This window comes from Chiloscyllium plagiosum, unplaced genomic scaffold (genome assembly GCF_037043375.1).
Source record: "Chiloscyllium plagiosum isolate Xiang-an unplaced genomic scaffold, Cpla_swu_hap1 HiC_scaffold_2, whole genome shotgun sequence".
Lineage (NCBI taxonomy): Eukaryota > Metazoa > Chordata > Chondrichthyes > Orectolobiformes > Hemiscylliidae > Chiloscyllium > Chiloscyllium plagiosum.
Window position 1 is genome coordinate 163,771,438 of NW_028270140.1, and position 24,074 is coordinate 163,795,511.

The 24,074-nt window shown below is 41.5% G+C and overlaps 1 protein-coding gene across 4 annotated transcripts in view; it reads right to left on the reverse strand.

The window, feature by feature from the left end:
• The window catches only part of LOC122556264 (nipped-B-like protein), a 547,720-nt gene that overhangs the window by 201,599 nt on the left and 322,047 nt on the right, over positions 1–24,074 (reverse strand). For all 4 annotated transcript variants that reach the window (XM_043702901.2, XM_043702895.2, XM_043702914.2 and 1 more), the window contains 4 exons: positions 20,021–20,153; positions 11,128–11,271; positions 4,028–4,117; positions 3,328–3,548 (listed from right to left, as the gene is read on the reverse strand). In XM_043702901.2, the coding sequence (XP_043558836.2) occupies positions 3,328–3,548; positions 4,028–4,117; positions 11,128–11,271; positions 20,021–20,153 (588 nt within the window). The remainder of the gene's footprint in view (positions 1–3,327; positions 3,549–4,027; positions 4,118–11,127; positions 11,272–20,020; positions 20,154–24,074) is intronic.

Consider the following 24,074-nt stretch of genomic DNA (forward strand, 5'->3'; position numbering starts at 1 on the left):
ATCGACCAAATTCAGTCCTTTGAATTAGTTTTTGGGCATAAGTGTGAGGACCACTAAAATTAGTTAAGGAGAAATTAGTGAGTCAGAACTCAAACTACATGTCAGATTTTGGACTACGTGTCAGATTTTAGGGAGTTGGCTAGACTGCATTTAAAAGTATCATAGCATACAATGAAATAGAAAGCAGACAAGAAATCAAAAACTCTCAATTTTGCTATCGGAGATAACAAGTGTTAGTGTTACTTTCAGTGAGAGGTGAACCTTTAAAAGACTTAGTGAATCTTATCAAATCGAAAGTAGATTGTGTGGCATGAACAATTTGATCAGGACTGCAGACAGAAAGAAATCTCACAAAGTGCGTCATGTGAATATGCACAAAAGGTATTTTGACAGGGAAGGAAAGCCCTTCAAATTCATCATCCAACTCAGTGCCCTGTTCCTGTTTTTTACCTCGTTAGGTGGGGAGGAAATGACTGAGTGGCATGATCACTGGAATGTTAATCCTGAGACCAAGATAATGGTCTGGGAATCTGGGTTTGAATCCTACCATGGCATATGTGGAATGTGAATTTCATAAACCTCTGGAATTCAGAGTCTAATGGTGACCATGAAACCATTGTCAATTGTGGGAAAACCCATCTGGTTCATTAATGTCCTTTAGGGAAGGAAACTGTCTTTTCTTACCTGGTCTGACCTACATGTGACTTCAGACCCACAGCAATGTGAATGGCTCTTAAATGTATTCTAGGCTATTATGGATGGTAAATGCTGGGCGAGCCAGCAATGCTCTCATCCCATGAACGAAGAAAAAAATCCTTTGATTCCTTTTGTTTCAAGAACTAGATCTGTCGTCTTCTTGCAAACATTCAATATTGTGGCCTCAATCACTTTCTGTCACAGAAGATTCCAGAAGTTCATCATACTCAAATAAAGAGATATCTCCTAATCTCAGACCTAAATGGCCTTTCCAGTATCATAGTGACATATGGTAAAGCAACAGATTCTCCAGCCCTCCATGTCCATGCTGACCAATAAGCACCAAACTAGACAAATCCCATTTACTTGCACTTGGTCCATAGCCTAGTATGCCTGGCTACTTTAAGTGTTTGTTCCAATGCTTGTTAAAGTACATATCTCCACTACCCTCTCAAGTAGCGTGTTCCAGATTTCAACCATCCTGAGTGAAAACATTTTTCCTCAGATCCCCTCTAAAGCACTGACTCCTCACATTAAATATTTGACCCCATCTGCCATGGGAAAAAGATTTTCACTATCACTTTATCCATTCCTTTCAATTTTGTATACTCAATCAGATCTACTGTCGCCCTATCGTATTCCAGAGAAGAGAAACTCCATCCATCTAGTCTCTTCTCATAACTGAGCGTTTGCATTCCAGACAACAACCTGGTGAACTTCCTGTACCATCTCCAGTATAATCATGTGTCCAATACTGTTGCAACCAGAACTGCACATAGTATTCCATCTGTGGCCTATCCAATGCTCAATGGAATTGCTACAAATCTCCCTGCTCCTAAAATCCACATTCCAGCTAATGAAAGTAAGCAGTCTGTATGCATTCTACACCATCCTATCTACTTGCACTGACATTTCAGAGATCTATGGACTTGTACACCAAGATCCCTTTGTTTCGCAGTTCTCCCTAGGATACTGCCATTCATTGTGTAAACCTTTCTTTTACTTAACCTTCTAAAAATTTGTTACCTCACACTGATCAGGATTAAATTCCACCTGCCATTGCTCTGCCTAATTTACCAGCTGATCAATATCGTACTGTAGCCTGAGACAGTCCTCCCCACTATCAATAATGCCAATTTTCTGTAATCTGCAAGCTTATTAATTATACCGTCTACATTTGATGCAAGTCATTAATGAGAATACCAAACAGCAAGGGTCCCAACAACAACCCCTAAAAGGTCTCCCACTTTTAACGCTCTTATCCTTACACTAAGACCCCTGGTTCTGGACTCTTTGGTCATTGGCAACACCCTTTCCCCTTTAGTCCTGTTAGAATTGTTGTAAGTTTCAACGAGATCATCCCATCTCATTCTTCTAAACTCCAGTGTTGTGACTTGCCTGAAAATAACATTAGCTGGATTGTAAATCATAACAGCCTACATTTCAACCTTGGACTGCACATCCACAAGTTCTTGAAAATAGTAGGAAAGATGGATATAGTGGTAAAGAAAGCATATTAAATGCCTCACTGCACAGTATGAGCTATAGAATACAAAAACAGGGGTTTAATGCTGTAACTATACCAAGACACAAGCTAGGTCACAGTTCGAATTTTGTGTACCATTCTGGTCACTGCATTGATGCACCACAAAGATGCAAGTGCTCTTGAAACAGTGCAAAGGAGATTTATAAGAATGTTGCCATGTTGAAAAATGCAATTATGAGATAAGATTGGATAAGTAGGGTTTTTTTCTTTTATTAAGTTACCTGTAAACCTCTTATATTAAAGCTGCACAAAATAATGAGGTGTCTAGATAAGAGTAGATAATCAGTTTCCTATGGCCAAGAGGTCAATTACCTGGGAATTAAGTAATTTATAGAAGGACTAGGGAAGACATTTACATCCAGAGGATTGTGCTCAGGTTGACTTTATATCTTTTCTTGCTCCTCTTGAACTCATCTCAGAATAATGTAAGACCAAGGCAAGCTCTTCTCAATCACCATCCCCACTTTCCTTAACCTGGGATGTTAGCCATCCAGGCCAGACATGCAGGAGGTTGGAAGAACACAGCTTGCCAAGCAGCAGCAGGAGGTGGAGAAGTCAACGTTTCAGGTGTAACCCTTCTTCCCGAAATATTGACTTCTCCACCTCCTGATGCCAACTGGCTTGCTGTGTTCTTCCAACCTCCCATGTGTCTACCTTGGCTTCCAACATCTGCAGGTGTTTTTGTCTCTAACCTTTTTTTATCTCTAGCCATCCAAGCCAGGAAATGTATCCACTTCAAGGGTAGTCAACCTATCATTTAACTTTCCTCCATACTTTATTTTGATCATTTCCACTGTTACTGTTGTTTTGTTGGTCGCTTGCTCCTGAATAAAAAATTATGAAGTACTCATTCTCTTATAGCTTTGCTGATCTCTCAAGGAATCAAGAAATATGGAGCCAGGGTACAAAAGTGATATTGAAGTAACAGCCCAGATATAGTCACATTGGAATTGCACGTAAGGGCAGAAGCAGGAGAATCAATCCAAGTCCTATACTGCACTATAAATGCTTCATAATTAAACCAACCTGCAGGGCCAGTCCATTGTCCAATTTTGAATATAATCCTCCCAACCTACACAGCTTACCTTAGGGTACTAAATTGAGCTGGGGCAGTTTTGATGACAGAGCGAAGAAATTTCTTGCGTTTTTCTGCTCTTTGCATGATCTCGCCTGTAGATTCTACCTCCTTAGCATGCTGTGCTCCATCTGAAGAATCATCATCTTTCTGATTCTGTGACTTCATTGCCTTCTCTGTCTCCATTGTAGTGTCACGAAACCACTGTGCAATGTAAAATTTCCTAGCAAACTTAAAAACAAACACGAACTTACTGCAGGATCTGTAGCAGAATATCAGACTGAAATTGGACTGTTACTGAATCCAGTTTACAATGGAAAACAAATTGTGACAATTTCACCAGCAATTCTTAGACTCTGGGTCATGAATTAATATTCTCTCCACACGAATGTAGTCAATCCCACGGAAAGTAAAACAAAATTTCATGTCCAGACATTGATGTTATGAATGAAGGTTTATTTTGGCGAGGAACAAAAAGTCCCTTAACATCCCCAATAGTATCGCTTAGACCTGCTCATTAACCAAGCCTAACCCTAACCGACCCATGAACTCTGCCTAAACCTAGCCCACCTATTAACCCCTCAATACATACACACACACACACCCCCTCCCCCACCCCTGGCACCGACCACCCACATCCAGGCACTGTAAGGATAATCTGAATTCCTCTACAACGGGATAAATATATTGAGTAGCTAGATTTCGCTTACCATTAGCGAGGGGTCAGTCTCTGTATTCTCATCCAGGTAATCCAACAATGCTTTCTGAAGCTGCTGAACTTCATCCTCTATCCCTGAAACCTGTAGGATTATAACCATTAGCAAGCATCCAGATTTTGTAATTCCCAAAATAATCTCATAACATCTAATATCATGCATTCCTCAACCACAACCTGTAACAGCAGCAGTGTGTATCATTTACAACATGCATTGCAGTAAGGCTCCTTGCAGCTTCCAACCCAATACCACTATTATTTAGAAGAAGGAGTAGGGTAGCAGAGAGTTTCCCTCCAAGCCACTTACCACCTTGATTTGGAACTGTATCACTACTACTGGATCAAACTCCCAGAACTTGATTCCTAACACCAGATGGATGGCAACAGTTCAAGGTTTCTCATTACCATTTTCTCAAAGGTAATCGGGGATGGGCAACAAAATGCAAGCCTTGACAGCAATGCTCATATTCAATCAATCAAAAACACGCCCTGTACCCACCTATTTACAGACATTCATCCAGTGACTACACATAAAATAATGATTTAGTCTCAACTAGACACACTACAAACGATGTACAAAGAACATAGAAAATTTACAGCCCAGGAACAGGCCCTTTGGCCCTCCAAGCCTGGGCTGATCCAAATCCACTGTCTAAACCTATCACCCAATTCCTAAGCATTTGTATCCCTCTGCTCCCCACTTACTCATGCATCTGTTCAGACGCACCTTAAATGAACTGACCATGCCTGCCTCTACTTCCTCTGCTGGCAACGTGTTCCAGGCACCTACCAAGCAACATCCACATAAGCACCCTCTGTACTTTTGTTATTGTGGCGACCAGAACTGCACACAGTATTCTAAATGTGGCCGAACCAAAGTCCTGTACAATGTTAACATGACCTGCCAGCTCACATACGTAAGACCCTGTCCGATATGCCTTCATGATGATTCTATCCATCTGTGCAGCAACCTTCAGGGTACAATGGATCTGAGCAGATCTCTCTGCTCATCAACTTTTCCCAAGGTTCTGCTGCTTATGTATAATTCGCTCTAGAATTAAACTTTCCAAAATGGATCACCTCACATTTGCCTGGACTGAACTCCATCTGCCACTTCTCTGCCCAACTCCCCAGACTATCTATATTCTCCTGTATACTTTGACAGTCCCCTATGCTTTCTGCTACTTCACCAATCTGCAAAATGTGAAGGTTTTAGAGAGGGGGCAGATAATGACAAAGGGATGAGAAGCATCGGGTCATATTAAAATATTTGAGAAATTGGGCCTGTTCTACATCAAAAAGGTTAGAAGGGATTTATATTCATCCATTGATTGTAATTCACTGACTCGACCAGCATGTTATGCCCATAACCAGCAATCCTTGCTTACCAGGCCATTTCAGAAAGCCTGGAGTCACGTACAGGTATCGGAGCAACAGTTTTCTTTCCAAAAGGATAGTGAACTAGATAGGTTTTTACAATAATTTGCAATCATAGAATCCCTAAAGTGCAGAAAGAAGTCATTCGGTCCACCAAGACTGCACCAACCCTCCAAACACCCTCCTGAGACCCACCTCCGTTCACCCCTCCCCCAAAGCCTAACTCTTCACGTAAACCACAGATCCCTGAACGCTATGGGATAATTTAACATGGCAAATCCACCTAACCTGCACATGTTTGGATGGTGGGAGGAAACCAGAGCACCTGGCAGAAACCCATGCAAACATGGGGAGAATGTGCAAACTCCACACAATTACCCAAGGCTAGAATCAGATACGGGTCCCAGACATTGTGAGGCAGCCATGCTAACCATGAGCCACCATGCTGCCTATTTACAATGTTTCACAGTCATTAAATGCAGTGAAGCTGTTCTTGAAACCATTGGTGCGTGTTCACGCTTCTGTGTCTTCTGCCTGACAGAAGAGGTTGTCGGAAAGCATTATGGGGGTGGTGGGAGATTGGCAGCCCTACTGCAGCACTGAGAAGCATGAATGTAGTCCACAGATGGAAGTTTGGCTGGCTTCTGTTATGGTCTGGGCTGTGCACACAACCTAAAAACTTAACAAGTAAAAAAGATATGGGCACCATTGCAGGATAGAAATTTAGACTACGATACCCAGAGTGGAGCTGGAAGAGGCAGAATGTGAACACACAAGATGCTGATATGTTGCACCCCAGTAAATTAAGGGATTTAGTTAGTGGATGGTAATAGATATTGGTAGTCTTCTTTCAAGAATCCTTAAGATCAGGAAAAGTATCAGAGGGCCAGAGTGCTGCATGTGTAACACACTTTTTCAAAATGAGAGACAAAACAAAATAATTACAGGGCAGTTAGTTTCATGTCTGTTATCAGGAAAACTTAGAATCTATTCAAGAATCTTGTTCAAGAAATGGAATACGGATAATCCTGAGAATTACAGACCAGTCAGTCTCATGTTAGATTAGATCCCCTACAGCATGGAAACAGGCCATTTGGCCTAACACGTCCACACCTACCCTCCGAACAGTATCCACCCAGACTCATTCCCCTACCGTATATATGCCCCTGACTAATGCACCTTACACTATGGGCAATTTAGCATGGTCAATCCACCTGACCTGCACATTCTTTGGATTGTGGGAGGAAACTGGAGCACCCGGAGGAAACCCACACAGACACTGGGAAAAATGTGCAAACTTTACACAGACAGTCGTCCTAGGCAGAAATCGAACCCAGGTCCCTGGCGCTGTGAAGGGCCTGTGCTGTACTGCTCTGTGTTCGAATAATGCATAATATGATCAAGCAGCATCAGTATGGCTTCATGAAGGGGAAAACATTTCTGACAAATTTATCAGGACATTTGAGATGGTAATAAACATGAAGGATAAAGAGGAATCAGTATTTGTAATATATTTGCATTTACAAAAGGCATTTCATAAGATACCAAATACAAGGTCACTTTACAAAATAAAAGCCCAGGTTGTTGGGCTACATTCCCTACAATTTTTGGCGTTGCGCCAAAGACCTCCAAGGTCTGTGCACAGCAGTGGCTTCTGTAACTGGAAGCCAATTCATCAGCATGCCAATTGGTGTGTGGGGGGAACCTCAGTCCCTGCCTGACCAGACTGCATACAGGGAACATTGGTGTTGGTAGAAATATATTCACATAGATGAGGGATTGGCTAACTAAAGGAAAGCATAAAGTTAAAATAAGGAATACTGTGAACATTTTTGGTCCCCTTACATAATGAAAGATATAATGGCATTGAAAGAAGTTCTGGAAAAATTCACTGGACATCCAGGGATTTTCTTGAGGACATCCAGGGATTTTCACCACCTTAGCTGAGTAGGTTGGGCTTGTTCTCATTGGAGTTTAAAAGAATGAGGCAGTCTTATTAAAACAATTTTTTTTTAGTGGACTTGACAAAGTAGAAAGTTTGTTTCGCATTGTGGGACAGCTTAGCTCCCTAAGTCATCATCTAAAAATAAGGGGTCATATATTTAAGACAGAGATGAGAAACCATTTTTTATTCTGAGGGTAGTCAATATGGGATTTCTTTACCAGAGGGGCTGGGTCATTTAGCATATTTAAGACTGCGATAATTAGTAAAAGAATCGAGAGAAAAAGAAAGTAGAGTTGAAGATTAACAAAAATCAATGATGATCTCAGTGAATGGTGATGCAGGCTCAATGGGTTGAATGGCCCCACTTCTACTCCTGCATCTTACAGTCTTTTTATCTGAAAAGGAAGAACAACATGCAAGATTCCAGGGAGAATTCCAGGAAGACGTTGGGAAATAGCACAAGTAAATTGCTTCTATGGTGAGTGACACAGACATGATGGTGAATGGTGTTATTCTGTACAATGATCAGTGTCCTTGGAAGGATAAGATATTATCTCATGTTCTGTTGTGGGCGGCACGGTGGCACAGTGGTTAGCACTGCTGCCTCACAGTGCCTGAGACCCGGGTTCAATTCCCGCCTCAGGCGACTGACTGTGTGGAGTTTGCACGTTCTCCCCGTGTCTGCGTGGGTTTCCTCCGGGTGCTCCGGTTTCCTCCCACAGTCCAAAGATGTGCAGGTCAGGTGAATTGGCCATACTAAATTGCCCGTAGTGTTAGGTAAGGGGTAAATGTAGGGGTATGGATGGGTTTCGCTTCGGCGGGTCGGTGTGGACTTGTTGGGCCGAAGGGCCTGTTTCCACACTGTAATCTAATCTAATCTAATCTAATCTAATCTAAATTGACATCACAATGAAAAGTGTGTGCAGAATCGGAGGGACTGAGGGCGAGGATGGAGTCCATCGTTCTTTGAAAGTGTCAGGACATATTGCATGAATTGTTTAGAAAAGTAAACTGGAATTTGAGCTTTATAAATAAGGACATTGATAACAGAAGCAGGACATTATCCTGACCATGTATAAAAACTCTAGCTTGGCATCAATTCAAAGAGTGCATCTAGCTCTGGTCACCACGCTTTAGGGAACATGCAAGAGTCTCAAGGATGCAGAAGATATGTACCAGAGTAATTTGAGGATGTGAAGTTTTAGTTACAAGGTTAAGTTGACAAGGTTGGGGTGATTAAACACCTTAGAAAAAAGGAGATTGAGGAGAAATTCAACAGAGATATACAAGACACACTATACAATTAATGATAAGGTCCTTGGGAGTGTTGCTGAACAAAGAGACCTTGGAATGCAGGTTCATAGCTCCTTGAAAGTAGAGTCGCAGGTAGATAGGATAGTGAAAGCGGCATTTGGTATGCTTTCCTTTATTGGTCAGAGTATTGAGTACAGGAGTTAGGAGGTCATGGTATGGGACATTGGTTAAGCCACATTTGGAATACTGCATACAATTCTGGTCTCCTTCCTGTCGGAAAGATGTTATGAAACTTGAAAGGGTTCAGAAAAGATTTACAAGGATGTTGCCAGGGTTGGAGGATTTGAGCTTTCGGGAGAGGCTGAATAGGCTGGAGTTGTTTTCCCTGGAGCGTCGGAGGCTGAGGGATGATCTTAGAGTGGTTTACAAAATCATGAGGGGCATGAATAGGGTAAATAGACAAAGTCTTTCCCCTGGGGTAGGGGAGTCCAGAAATAAAGGGCATAGGTTTAGGGTGAGAGGGGAAAAATATAAAAGAGACCTAAGGGGAAACTTTTTCACGCAGAGGTTAGTGCGTCTGTGGAATGGGCTGAATGGTTTAGTTCTGCTCTGTTATCTTATGGTCCAAGATTATGATCCCATGAGGTAGGGAAAACGCTTCTCATTAGCTGATGAGTCAAGGTGCAGAAGATGAAGGTGTGAAGATGTGTGAAAAAATCTTTTTCTACATAGTGTCTGGTAATAATCTGGAACTCTGCCACTGATGGAGGGGTACACGAAAACAATGAATGGTTTTAAAACAAACTTTAACGGGTACTTGGAGGGAATAAGCTTGCAGGGCTTGAGCAAAAAAAATGGGAGTGACTGGATTGGTTTAAGAGCTGAAATGGTCGTGATGGAACAAATGTTCTCCTGTGTCACAGAAAACAGTTGAAGCCAAAACATTGAATTACTTCAAGAAAGAGTTAAGTGTAGTTCTTAGAGATAAAGGGAACAAAAAGGTATGGGAAGAGGCTGGGAATAGGGTACTGATTAGGATATCAGCCAAGAATATATTGAAAGGTTGAGCAGGCTTGAAGGGCTGAATGGCTTATTCCTGCTCCTATTATCTGTTTCCTATGCTATGACTAATCTATTGCTATGACTTCATACATTTGCTGGAAATATGACCTGATAGCAGATCTGTGAAAGTACAATTGTTGACTTTGCTTGACTACTGCTTGTCCTTCACAATTTGTATCTGGTAAGTGATGTTTAATTTGGAATAGTACAGGATCTTGTATATTTCATGCGACCATAGCCCAATACATCAACCACAGTGGTAAAAGCAGAATTGGAAGTGGTTAGAAAGAGATCTTGGCATTCTATTCTGAGTCAAGTGAGTGCTTTAAAGAGGCAGCTCACCACCTTCTCAAGGGTATTAAGAATGAGTGATAAATGCTGAACAAGCTGCTAGCTGAGTTTCTCCAACACTTTGTTCTTACTTGATATTTTGAAAATATAGACCCAAGTGTTTTCCAAATTGAATTTATAAGATGAAAGGAACAAATTGAATTTGGGTAGAGAATTTATTTAAATAAATTAGGGAAGGGTCATAGTTTTAAAATTATATAAGCCGGGGTCCTGATTAGATATCAGAAGTTTGTACTTTTCCCCGGAGAATGATAGATCTCGGAAACAGATTGTTTGCTCATACGTTAAATGGCAATTTGCTGTAAAACGTCAAACAAGAGCTGGGGTGCACATCACCTCTTATGAGAGAAGCATATGGCAGTGAATTCAGAGCCATGGCAACGTCCTAGACTACGTACAACTGCTTGAGGGTTCAGATAGTAACTCCTCAGATTTCTCCCGACACACTGGGTGGCTCAGTGGTTAGCACTGCTGCCTCACAGCACCAGGAAGCCGAGTGCAATTCCCGCCTTGGGCAACTGTCTGTGTGGAGTTTGCACATTCTCCCTGTGTCTGCATGGGCTTCCTCCCACAATCCAAAGATGTGCAGGTCAGGTGAATTGGTCATACTAAATTGCCCATAGTGTTAGGTGCATTAGTCAGGGGTAAATATAGGGTAGGGGAATAGTCTGGGTGGTTTACTCTTCGGAGAGTCGGTGTGGACTTGTTGGGCCCAAGTACCTGTTCCCATACTGTATGGAATCTAATCTAATCTAATACTGGCCTGAGTTTTTGGTTTGGTTTATTGCCTCCCTCAGCAGATCATGCTTGCATGGGGCGAAGCTTTATATGGGTCAGGCTAGATGGACAAAGGTCATTTCCTGTCAATTATTCTTAAAATAAACATCAGAATTCCCAACAGAAACATATTAACTCCAATAACTCCTATATATTCCCACACATTTCCATGTCTCCCAAGACTTTACATTGGTTTCTCCCCAGGACTGATCATTATGGCCTTACCACAGGAATGTATGATAGCATGTAATATACAACTCCCAAACACCCCATAAGACTAAGCAGCCCTCCTATTCCCCAATAACTAACCATCCAAACCTCCCCCTCACCTGTTTGAGTATCCGGTCAATTGACTCCCGGTCCATTTTGCAGGATACAGCATCTTTCCTCAGCCGTGCTGCTACAGTTCCCAGGTAATCAAGAGAAGCTACTCTGAGAGCCATTTCTGTCGACTTGTTACTGAACTGATGAACCTGCATTCAGGAGCATAAAAATAAAACATTTGAAACAGTGGCTTATGTGGCACTATTTTCCCACCTTAAACCTTTGTCCAAATATATAATTTTCCTGTACCTTTTCTCAAGTAAATGACTAATTATGACAACTATCTCTCAAACACATTCTCATCATTATACACCAGATTTGGCTACAAACAGAATACCTGAGCAGCAGAAATACGGATTGCATCAGAAACACAGCCTGAAACTAGCTACTTAAGTCTGGTGGCAATGGTTCAGCCAGTTCCTTGGGATAAATATACCAGGTGGTGCTCAAGCTCATCAAACACTTACCAGTGATGTCCATAGTTTAACAGTCCGCTGGCTGGTTTAATTTCATTCATATTTTGCTCTTTTAAATTCAAGTAACTCCCTTGAAACTAGGCCCCAACTTCAAATTTGACTATTCTTCTTAATAATGCTTAGCTTTTTAATTCTCGATTCTCTTACTGCTTTGTACCTAAGAAACAAAAACAGAAATTGCTGGAAAGCTCAGCAGGTCTTAGCAGCATCTGCGGCGAGAGAAGCAGAGATAACATTTTGGGTTGAGTGATCGTTCCTTGGTACCTAAGATGGCGCCATGTGTGGGGGTCTGCAAAAACGAACAATAGTCTCACTTGATTTATGACTCAAAATGCACTGAAACAAATGCAAGTTCCCACAATGTCCAATGGGATAGTGCTTATCCTTCATAATCCTCGCTTGCTCAGCAAGTTTAGATTTAGATTTTAGAACTGAAGTAGAGTGAAAAGTCCATAATGTCCCCACACATGGCGCCATCTTAGGTACCAAGGAACGATCACTCAACCCAAAATGTTAACTCTGCTTCTCTCTCCACAGATGCTGCTAAGACCTGCTGAGCTTTCCAGCAATTTCTGTTTTTGCTTCTTAGGTACAAAGCAATAAGAGAATCGAGAATTAAAAAGCTAAGCATTACTTCATAGAGTAGTAGAAAAAAAATAAAGAAACAGATAGTAGTTTACATGAAAGCCTTTTGTAATTTAAACTATGAAAATCAAAAGTTCAACAGTCTTTGATGAGACCTCTGCTTATCTCAGTCTGCTGTCTGTTCTTGCTGACAGATACTGTCACTACTGTTGAAATTGCCGCCTCCCCAAACTCCTCCAACGCCTCATGAACAAGCCTGGGCAGGCATGTGTCCCGATTCACCGTCGAGATCTCAGGCTGGAACCCTTCACAGCCCATCAATCAAGACTAGGCTGAGAGGCGAGAATGGAGCTGTCAAGAGACCAGGCCAGGACCCACCATAAGCAGCTAGTAGACCAGGTTGAGACCCGCTGAGAGACCAAAGGGGGAGAAAAAGAGGAAACTTAAGGAGCAGAGAAGCTCCAGTGGAAGCATCCATTTTGACTGGAAGTTGGATAGCAAGTCATTGGATGCCTCCAGCAGTTTATGCCAACCCTGGAGAATCTGACATAACAAACATTTACACACAATTTTCAAAGTAGCAGAGATTAGCAACATATGTTCAAACAACTTAAAATGGTGGTACTTAATAAAAGTGATAAACAATCAACATGGATTTCATCTCCATAGACTGACTTCATAACAAAGAATTTCAGAAAGCAGCACTGGATTTTCAGTAGAGTGTTTTGTTTTTGAAATGCCAACATTTACAATAATTTACAGTCAGTCATATAAATACTGCACCAACAGAAGCATTTCAGATGCTGAGGTTTCTGCAGAAAGTCACCTCGTGACTCCACAAAGCCAGTAAAATTGCTGGCACAGAAATAGGCCAGTCCATACCATGTGGCAATCTGATAGAAAGGGGATCAAAGGAGGAAAACAACCTAGACAACATTTGACATTTAAAATGGATATGGAAGGAAAAGGGTTTAGGGCAGATCTGTTAATAAAACCCGATATTAGTTGAAGAGTGAAAGATTATTGTGGAATGAAAGTTCAAGGCGTAAAAACCAAGGAGCCAGAATTGTCAAGTGGCTGATGAAGCTTGGCCAATCAATCCAGAGACCCAAATACACACAGATGACCGTTTTCAACCATTTTGAATTGAGTGCTCACCATAGGCAGACATTCCCTTCATTTGATGATATCTACTCAGTTTCAGGAGTTTCTCTTTCAACATTTATGGAAGGTAGAATATTCAGGGCTACACAAGGTCTTTTGAATACAAAACTGAAGAGGAGGAGTGTGTCTTACAAATCTGGTGCTGAAGCAGCAACAGCATTGCTGTTACCTGCATACCACCAATCACACGTGTAAGGAATGTAACTCTTCACTTGTGCTTTTTAAAAAATCTGTAGATTGAAATCTGAGAGGGCTTTTTTTAAAACCTTATTTGAAGCAATTATTGCAGTTTGAGTGAGTTGAAGGTGTATAGCTCTTGTCGGCGATAAAATTAGTCTAGGACAATGACGGTATCGATGACGGGACTTTTTGCCTGCCAATAACTGTACGATTGGTTTTCAGGTATCTAAACAGCTTGGAACTGGGAACAAGTTGCAGAGAGAGTGTGCTCCAGTCCTTCTCCAACTTGGGAGCAGCCCCTATGCTGTCTGCAGTTAAAACTAACCTTAAACATTAAGACAGTTTATCTTTCCTCCAACATTTGTTGTTAGCTTTGAATTTTACCTGATAAGTCAGGAAATTTTATAACTGACTTAGCCACTGTCCCTTAACAACCAGTGGAAACATCTGAGAAAGGTGACTGAAGTAATGTGCTGGTCAGGAGAAAAATCAAAGATCTCAGCAACAGCAAATAAGCAGTAGACTTTTCATCCCCTCAAGCTTGTTCCATTATTCAATGACATTGTAGCTTATCTGGGGCCTAATTCCATATAGCTGCCTTTGACCTATATCCCCATAATACCATTGCTTAACAAAAAATTAACTATACCAGACTTAAAAGTAACAACCAATCTAGCATCCATGGCCATTTGTGGCAGAAAGCTCCAACCCTCTACTAACATTTGTTTGTAGAAGTGTTTCCTAACTCTGGAACAAAGTCTTTCAGGTGTTTTCCTGTCAGCCAATAACCCATTTCCCCCCTTCAGCTTGTGTGTTGGTATACAGGGGGGAGTTTATAAGGAGATTAGAGTTTTTACTAATAGACTTATATGTCAACAGCTCATAATCACTTATCCTGTAGCTAGAGTCTAACTACTTGGTATAAACAATATTTTTTTCTCCAGCACAGAAACTTGGCCCGTGCTCTTTACAAATCTGGTCAGGTAAATGGGAACTGTGAGCACTTTTTAACTTTTGTGACAACTCCAGGAATAGTGGGGTGTGGGGATGTGATTTTCTTTGCGGGGAGAACACTATTTTCATCTAAAAGTTAGGAGTTGAGAGTGGATTTGAGAAAAATGTGTTTTCACCCAGAGGGTGGTAGGAATCTGGAATGCAATGCCAAGGATGGTAGAAGAGGTGGAAAACTCACAACCTTGATAAAATTATATGCCATAACATTCAAGGCTATGAGCCAAGTGCTGGAAAGGGAGAGTAGTGTAAATAAGTCTCCTCACCATCCACTTCATGCAACCACCATCTCCACATTCCTTCTTCTCCCCCACCCCACCCTTACCAACCTCCTTTGCCATGCTCCACAGTCTCTTTCTTATTCCATCTCCCTTGCAGTTATCTTTTCCCCATCACAAGCTCTTTTTTCTTTAAACAATCATGCCCTTCAACTTATGCAGTCAAAGCAGCATGATCCATCGAAAAGATGCACTTCAGTGACTCAATGCTTCTGAGACAGCATCTTCCAAACCCATGACTTCGACCACCCTGAAGAACAAAGACAGCAGAAGCATGGGAACACCACTTCCAACAATTTCCCCTCCAAGCTCCACAAAGAATCTCAAAATTATTACAGTGTAAAGGCTGTTTAGCCCAATGTACTTGCACTGGCTCTTCAAACTAGAATCATTATCTATTGCTAATCTCCTGTTTAATTCCCCTCTACCCTCGCACATTTTTAAAATCCAAATAATCATTACAAAGCTCCCTTAAATGCCTTAATTGAATCTGCCTCCTCCATATTGCCAGGCAATACATTGCATATGCAGACCATTAATTGAGGAAAAAAGGTTTTATTTTCACATCACTCTTGACTCACTTTAAATCTATGCCCTCTCATTCTTGTTCCTTTCACAAACAGGAACAGCTTTTTCTTATGTCCACCTCTCTCATGATTTTGAAAACCTATTTCAATCTCTTGCTCAGACGACTTCTTTCCAAGGAGAACAGTCCCAACTTCTTCAATCTATCCTAATTATTGAAATTTCTTAATCCTGGAACCATTTTTGTAAATCACTTCTGCACTCTCACCAATGCAATCACATCTTTCCTCTAGCATACAACTGCACACAATTTTATGTTGTCCTTTAAAGTTCTTTCTACCAAGCAACTTCATCTCATACACCTCTACATTGAAACAGATCTACCAACTATCCACCCACTTTACAACTTCTCTATATACTTTGGGAATTTCTCACTGTCCTCCTTGAGTGATACCAACTATACAGATTTAAATTCTTGTATTGGCTGAGGTGATCATGAAGGTCCTGTCTGCTCAACCTTGCCCCTCACCTGAGATATTTTAAACCACCATACGGTCACCACCAGTTATCTCTCCCTAATGAAAGCGCAACTTCATGGTCTTCTAAGACTATGGCAACTTTAAGGGCAGCTAAGATTGGGAAATAATTGGCAATATCCAAATTCCATCAGTATTATACAAATAAAAAAAGTCATGTTCATGACATCTCCTTGTACTTTTATGAAATCAACTCACATTTGTACAAGGTCACATCACATTCTCAAGAATCTCAACACTTTGCAAGTCATTTTTGAAGCTGTAAAAGCAGATTCACAAAGAATTTTACAAATGTAAACAATCCAAAGGTGTGACCTAATAGAAGCATAGAAAACAGTAATAGGAGAGGGACTACTGAGCCTTGAGCCTGCGCTGCTATTCATTAGGGTTAATTGCTATCATCTAACTCAATAGCTTGTCCTGCTTCCCCATGTAGGGGCATGGAACGGCCTGCCTGCAACAGTAGTAGACTCGCCAACCTTAAGGGTGTATAAATGGTCATTGGATATATATGGATGAAAATGGAATAGTGTAGGTTAGATGAGCTTCAGATTGGTCTCACAGGTTGAAGGGCCTGTACCGCGCTGTAATGTTCTATGCTTACCTTTAGTGACAGCTGTACAAGTATACCCTCATCTCATTGCACGTTCCATCTCAATACTCTCGGGCCCTTATTCCCTGGTCCTTGACACCCCAGAGTACAGTCTTTATAAACTATAATCCACAAAAAAACTTACAAATTATAAACCAAAATAAAAAGTCTCTCTTTCCCTATGCTCCGAGTTCCAAGTTGCACAGTTCACACTGGCTGCACTGTCTCCCAAATATTTGCCTGCAAAGCTTACTGCTTTTTCCCACTTCCCGTGTATATCCCCAACCCCCATGGTGTGCGTCACTTCCGTTGGTGACATCACCCACGATACCACAACCACACCCACTACAGAGACACTCACTGCCCCCACTTCCAAATCCAGCTCCACACAAGGTCCTAGTTCCCAGCCATGCAGTGTTTTTCCATCCCCCCCGTACCTCAACCTCGCTGAGGATGAATGATCAGTCCTCAGTAAAGGCTACACCTTCATCCCACTATGCTCACAGATCAATGAATCCGACATATGTCATGACATCTAACTTTTTTTCGCGCCTCCACCTCTTTTTCCATCAGGACTCCCAACCACCCTCAGAGGACCGCTTCTCCCACCTCCAACACACTCCATTCACTTGGACACCCTGTGCTGGTCTGTTACCCACCCTCTATCTTTCTCTGATCTCCAGCATCTGCAGTCCTCACTTTCCCCTTACTGTTCATGCTTACAGTCTGGTGTTTAGCAGCCTCCATTATAAAAAATACTTGCAACAGTGGTTTTAAAAAATCCTCCGTAGTTCCCATCACAATTCTATTTCCCATCCATAGATTCCCCCATCTTGGCTACTGTCTGTTTACAATTTCCATTTTCTATTTGACATCAAGCTTGGTTTCTGACTTCATGTACTCTGCTTCATCAAGACTACATTTCCTCTCTCAATAACTAGGTTGATCTTTGCCCCATCCCAGCTTCTCTGCGACTGAAACCATCAGCCGTCTGTTGAAACCTCTACCTGACCACAAACTTTTTCCCACTCCCATCACAGAATGTGAGAGAGAGAGAGAGAGAGAGAGAGAGAGAGAGAGAGAGAGAGAGAGAGAGAGAGAGAGAGAGAGAGAGAGAGAGAGAGAGAGAGAGAGAGAGAGAGAGAACCATTCAGTACATAAAAGTTTAGAAACAATTAAATTATCCCTCTTCCTCCATCTTGTGCCAGAGCCTTGAAAAATTCTCCTTTAATTTTATCAATATCTCTTTTGAGAGCTAACATTGAAACAGGTTCCACCACTATTTCTCACTGTGTATTCCAGAGCATTGGCTTACTGAATGGAAAGAAATGCTCAAATACCTTAAAGGAGAGTGTAGAACCCAGTAACAGGTGAGTAGAAATACTTTCTAAGTCCTTCCTTAAAAACCATGCCCAATCTTTCAGTTGTCAAAGTATCTCCTATGTGGTTCGGCATCAACTACGTATTTAACACACCACCATGACAGTAAAAGATGATACAGATTTATGCTGTTGCATGATGCACATTGTTCTAGTGTTTTCTATTTCCCAACAATACTGCAAGCAAAAGCAATTTCTTACCATCTGCAGTAACAAAATACTTTGAGCAAATCCCCCCTTCTGCATTACTAAGAAAACAAAGCCTAGATTAGAGTGGTGCTGGAAAAGCTCATTTCTGATGAAAGGTCTTTGCCCGAAGCATCGATTTTCCTGCTCCTTGGATGCTGCCTGACCTGCTGTGCTTTTCTAGCATACTAACAGAAGTGATTTTACTATTTTCTTTGGCATATCCCATATCCATGCTGCCACTGGTCCTTTAATCTCGTGAATTTTAATTTTGCTATCAAGTTAGCTTTTTTCCCCCCTCAAATGGATGTCTAAAAATAAATAAAACTAACAAACACCCATAAACCCTCTTCAATACTTCAAAGAACTGTCAAATTTGTCAAATGTCATTGCTCTTGTAACAAATTTGCACTGGTTATCATTGATTACCCATGTGTTTCCAAGTAAGAATTCTTTTTGCCCTGAAACATTTCCTCCAAGTACCCAACAACCAACATTAGGCTGCCTGATCAACAATGGTAAGTTTATTCCCTTTTTTATTTCACAAGAGAGTAACATTTTCAATCCTCTTGCACCATTCCCATATGCAATAAGTACTGGAAGATTGCAGTCGAGAATGTGTTGCTGGAAAAGCACAGCAGGTCAGGCAGCATCCGAGGAGCAAAAGAATTGACATTTCGAGCCAGAGCCTTTCATCAAGATTCCTGATGAAGTGCTCTGGCCTGAAACGTCAATTCTCCTGCTCATTGGATGCTGCCCAACCTACTGTGCTTTTCCAGCAACACACTCTCGACTCTGATCTCCAGCATCTGCAGAGCTCACTTTCTCCTGGAAGACTGTAGCCAGAGTCTCCATTATCACAGACTTTACTTCCTTCAGTAACCGGGGATGCATCTTATCCAGACCAGAAGACCTTTTTACCTTGAGTTTGGTTAATAAACAATGCATTAGGTGCAGGTCGGACCAATTCTGTTTGTAGGAAAAAGAAACACACCCGTAAAGGTCTGCAGACCAAAAACTATATGGATGACAGGAAATGTCTGTTTTTGTGGAGGATCACTGTATTTTGGAATCAGCAATCTGAAATATTTCTTAAAGGACCTTAGCCTGAGAGAAGCTGCAAGTTTATTCAAAGTGTCGTCTCCAGAATCTTATCTAATGTCCTTAGATAATCAGTAATTTATTTCCCTACTTGACTCATGCACATTTTATCTGGATTGTTTAGGGAACCCGTGAACAACCATACTTAATCCACTGGCGAATAGGAAAGGTCTTTGTCACTTTTTTTTAAAAACATTGCAAACTCATTCCCTAAAACTGCTCTTCTGATCCTTTAAATTCCAACTCAGCTAGTACATCTCACATTTGACACTAACAGTTGCTAATTTGCCTCATAATTTACAGCATAGCATCCTTGTCACTTGAAGGCATTACCTCCATAAACAGGATGATAGCTCGACAGAGTGAGCTTTCCATTACACTGTTAGTATTTTTTAGATTAGATTAGATTACTTACAGCGTGGAAACAGGCCCTTCGGCCCAACAAGTCCACACCGACCTGCCAAAGCGCAACCCACCAAGACCCATTCCCCTAAATTTACCCCTTCACCTAACACCATGGGCAATTTAGCATGGCCAATCCACCGAACCTGCACATGTTCGGATTGTGGGAGGAAACCGGAGCACCCGAGGAAACCCACGCGGACACGGGGAGAACGTGCAAACTCCACACAGGGAGTCGCTTGAGGCAGGAATTGAACCAGAGTCTCTGGCGCTGGGAGGCAGCAGTGCTAACCACTGTGCCACCTAATCTTCATTTAAAAATGTCACATATCCAGTTGTAATTAGCTAATTAAATTGCTTTCCAGAATATAAGTCTGAGAGGAAATGCATTTGCTCATACTTTTAAATTTTGAATTTAGAACCGGCCAGTCAAAAACATGAAGCCTCAACTGAGATAAGAATATCTGTGAAGTAGTTCCTTACCAGTAATCTTCCCAACAGACTCAGCAACAATTCTGCTGCTGGCCACTCTGGTTTGTTAACTGTGGAAAGGAGATCTTGAACAAAGTTCTCAAAGAGTGGTCTGTAGTCTTCTTCCCCTTGTTTACTACCACACCTATAGAAGAAACAGAGATTCATTACTGATCACACACCAAAGTCTGAGCACAAACTTCAGGAGTCCACAGCCACAGTCCAGGTCACAGTCTTTAAGACATGGGGTAAATATTTCGATGCATAAAGATGTACAACATGGAAACCAAACCTTTGGTCCAACCTGTCCATGCCGACCAAATATCCTAACCTGATCTACTTCCATTTGCCAGACTTGGCCCATATTCATCTAAATCCTTCCTATTCAAATACCCACTCAGATGCCTTTTAAATATTGTAACCGTTAGGACTTAGTGAAGAGAGATTTTTCATTCAGAGTGGTGAACTGTGGAATTCACCATCGCACAAATAAATTCAGGCCAAAACATTGTATAACTTCAAGGAGTTGGATATAGCCCTTGGGGCTAAAAGGATCAAAGGATTTGAGGGAAAAGCAGGAGAAGACAATTGAGTTGGATGATCAGCCATGATCATAACAAATGACACAGCAGGCTTGAACAGCCGAATAGCCTACATATGTTCCTGTTTCCAATGTTTCTATCAGGCTATATCTTTAGACTTGTTCAAACAACTTTTGGTATTTGGCGGAATGTGTGTAAATCTGTTTTGCAGATTTGCTTATCTATGCTTGAAAAACAACTTTTTATAAAGTTATAGAGGTTTACAGCATGGAAACAGGCCCTTCAGCCCAACTTGTCCATGCCACTCAGTTTTCACAATTAACCTAATCCCACCTGCCTGCATACTTATCCGATTTGTGTACTTGTTCAAATGTTTCTTAAATGACAAACATACTCACCTCCACCACTACCCTCTGGCAGCCCATTCCAGATACTCAACACCCTCTATATGAAAAAAACTGCCCCTCTGGACTCTCTCTCTCCCCTCTCACCTAAACCTATTCCCTTTAGTTTTAGATTCACCTACCATGGGAAGAAGAGCTGTCAGCAACTACCATACCTATTTCTCTCATAGTAATATAGACCTCTATAAGGTCACTCCTCAGTCTCCTATGCTCCAGGGAGAAAAATCTCTCTCACCCTATAACTCAAAATATTCAGTCTAGATGACATCCCATAAATCTTTTCTGCACTCTTTCTATTTTAACAATATCCTTTCTATAGTAGGGCAACCAGAACTGCACGCAATACTCCAAATGTAGCCTTCCAAAGTCTTATCTAGCTGCAACAAGACATCCCATCTCTTAAACTCAATGCTCTGATTGATAAATGCAAGCATGCCAAAAGTTGTCTTCAATAACCTGTGACTCCATATTCAAGGAGCTATTAACCTGTACCTCTGGATCTCTTTGTTCTATAACACCAGGGCCCTACCATTGACTGTGTAAGTCCTGCCCTGGTCTTTGTGAAGTGCTTTGTGAGGTCTTGAGGATATGTGATGGCCAAATATCAATGCAGGTTGATTAATATAAGTGCAGTAAGATGTCTATGACGCCAGGATATGTGATTCTTCCTTATGACTTTTTGTGGACTGAAATGAGAAAGGAATTAGAAAATAGATGCAGGAGTAGGCCTTTCTGCCCTTCGAGCCAGCACCACCATTCATTATAATCATGGCTGATCATCCTCAATCAGTATCCTGTTTTTTTAAATTCTTTTAAAGCAAAGGATTGATGGAGGATTGTTGCATATTTGGAAAGCAAGTAACTGACCCTCATTGTAAGCACTATTTAGACAGCTGCTGGCTTCAGCAGTAGTTGAAATATAGTTTGCAGACCAGTTGGAACCAATAGGTGGGTGTACAAACAGGTATGTAGTTAGCAATAAGTAGGTGATTGCTCTGTGGACTGGTGACAAGATACGATAAGACTATAAGAAATAGGAGCAAGAGTAGGCTGTTTTGGCCCCTTGAGCCTGCTTGGCCATTCATTAGGATCATGGTTGATCTGACATCTCTCACGTCCACTTTCCTGCATTTTCCCTGGTAACCCTCGAATCCCCTACTGATTAAGAACCTATCTCAGCCTTAAATATACAGAAGGACTCTGCCCCAACAGCTCTCTGTAGCAAAGAATTCCAAAGACATGCAGCCCTCAGAAGAAATTCTTCATCTCAGTCTTAAACTGTCACCCTTTTATTCTGAGACCATGCCCTCGGGTCTTATACTCACTTATGAGACGAAAAATCTCTCAGCACTTATCTTGTAAATCTGTTCAAGAATCAATGAGATCATCTCTCATTCTTCTAAACTCCAATCTGTTTAACCCATGCTCCTGAGGTAATCCCTCCATTCTCTGAATTACCTCCAATGAAATATCTTTCCTTAAATAAGGGGACCAAAACTGCTCTCAGAACTCCAGATGTGATCTCACCAACAACTAGTACAGCTGCGACAAGACTTCCCTACTCTTACTCTTGCTTGAAAAAGGGCCAATATTCCATTAGCTTTCTCAATTACTTGCTGCATTTGTATACTAGATTTCTGTGTTTCATGCACAAGTTGAGGATGAATTTCTTCACTCAAGTGAGTTGTGAACCTGTGGAACTCTGTCCCACAAAAAGCTGTTGGGGCAGTTCATTTGAGCTGAACATGGCCCTTGCAACTAAAGGGATCAGTGGTATAGAGAGAAAGTGAGAATGGGGTACTGAAATTTGATGATCAGCTATGACCACGTTGAAAGGTGGTGCAGGTTCGAAGGACCAAACAGCCTACTCCTGCATCTATTTTCTATGTTTCCATGTAAAGTTGAGAATAAGCTTAGTTTCTAGTGCAATACCCCAGTGAGTCATGGAACCACAGAGTTGGCAGAGAGACGGCGCTTAGACACTCTTGCACAACTTGCCTAGTGACTCTGCACACAGACACTTGTGCACAGAGCTGGCCCAGCAGCTGTGTTTATAAATGTTTTCCCACACTGAGCTGCCCAGAGACTGTGTTTATAAATACACCTCCACAGAGCTGCCTTAGTGATTGAGTGAGCAAATACACCCACACTGAGCTGCCCAGCGACTGTATTTATAAATACTCTCCCATTTTGAGCTGGCCCAGCAAATGTGCATACAAATACTTCCGTATTGAGCTCGCAGAGTCATAGAGGTCTACAGCATGGAAAACAGACCCTTTAGCTGAACTTGTCCATGCCGCCTACTTTTCACAATTTAAACTAGTTCCATTGGCCTGCTTTTGGTCTATATTCCTTAAATGACAAAATCGTACTCGCTTCCACCACCATGTCTGACAACCTGTTCCAGATACTCACCGCCTTGTGTGGAAAATACTGCCCCTCTGGATCCTTTTGTATCTCTCCCCTTAAACCTATATTTTCTAGTTTTAGATTCCCCTACCATGGGAAAAAAGCTGTTGGCTATCTACTATATCTATGACGTGGAGGAACAGGTGTTGGATTGTAAAAAATCTCAACACCAGGTTATAATCCAACAGGTTTATTTAGAAGCACTAGCTTTTGGAGCGCTGCTCCTTCATCAGGTAGCTATGAAGCATTTACATGTTAATGAACTGAAACCTGTAATCCATTCTAAAAGATGAAAGACTTAACAGCAATCTAGGTTTGTTCAATATATCATTTCAGTTCCATGACACTAATATTTCACGATAAATTCTGTGTCTTATGGTCCTGCTCCATAGCTATCCTGATGAAAGAGCAGTGCTCCAAAAGCTAATGCTTCCAAATAAACCTTGGTGTCACTGCAAACTTACTAATCATACCTTCTAAATGCTCAATCAAATCATTCATATATGAACAACATGAATAACAGTGGAGCCAGCAGTGATCTCTGTGACACACTGCTGGTCACAGGCCTCCAGTCTGAAAAACAACTGTTTACTTCCACCTTCTACTACCGTCAAGCCAATTTTGAATCCAATTGGCTAGCTCTCCCTGGATCCTGAGAGATCTAACCTTACTCAAAAACCTACTATGTGATACCTTGTCAAAGGCCTTGTT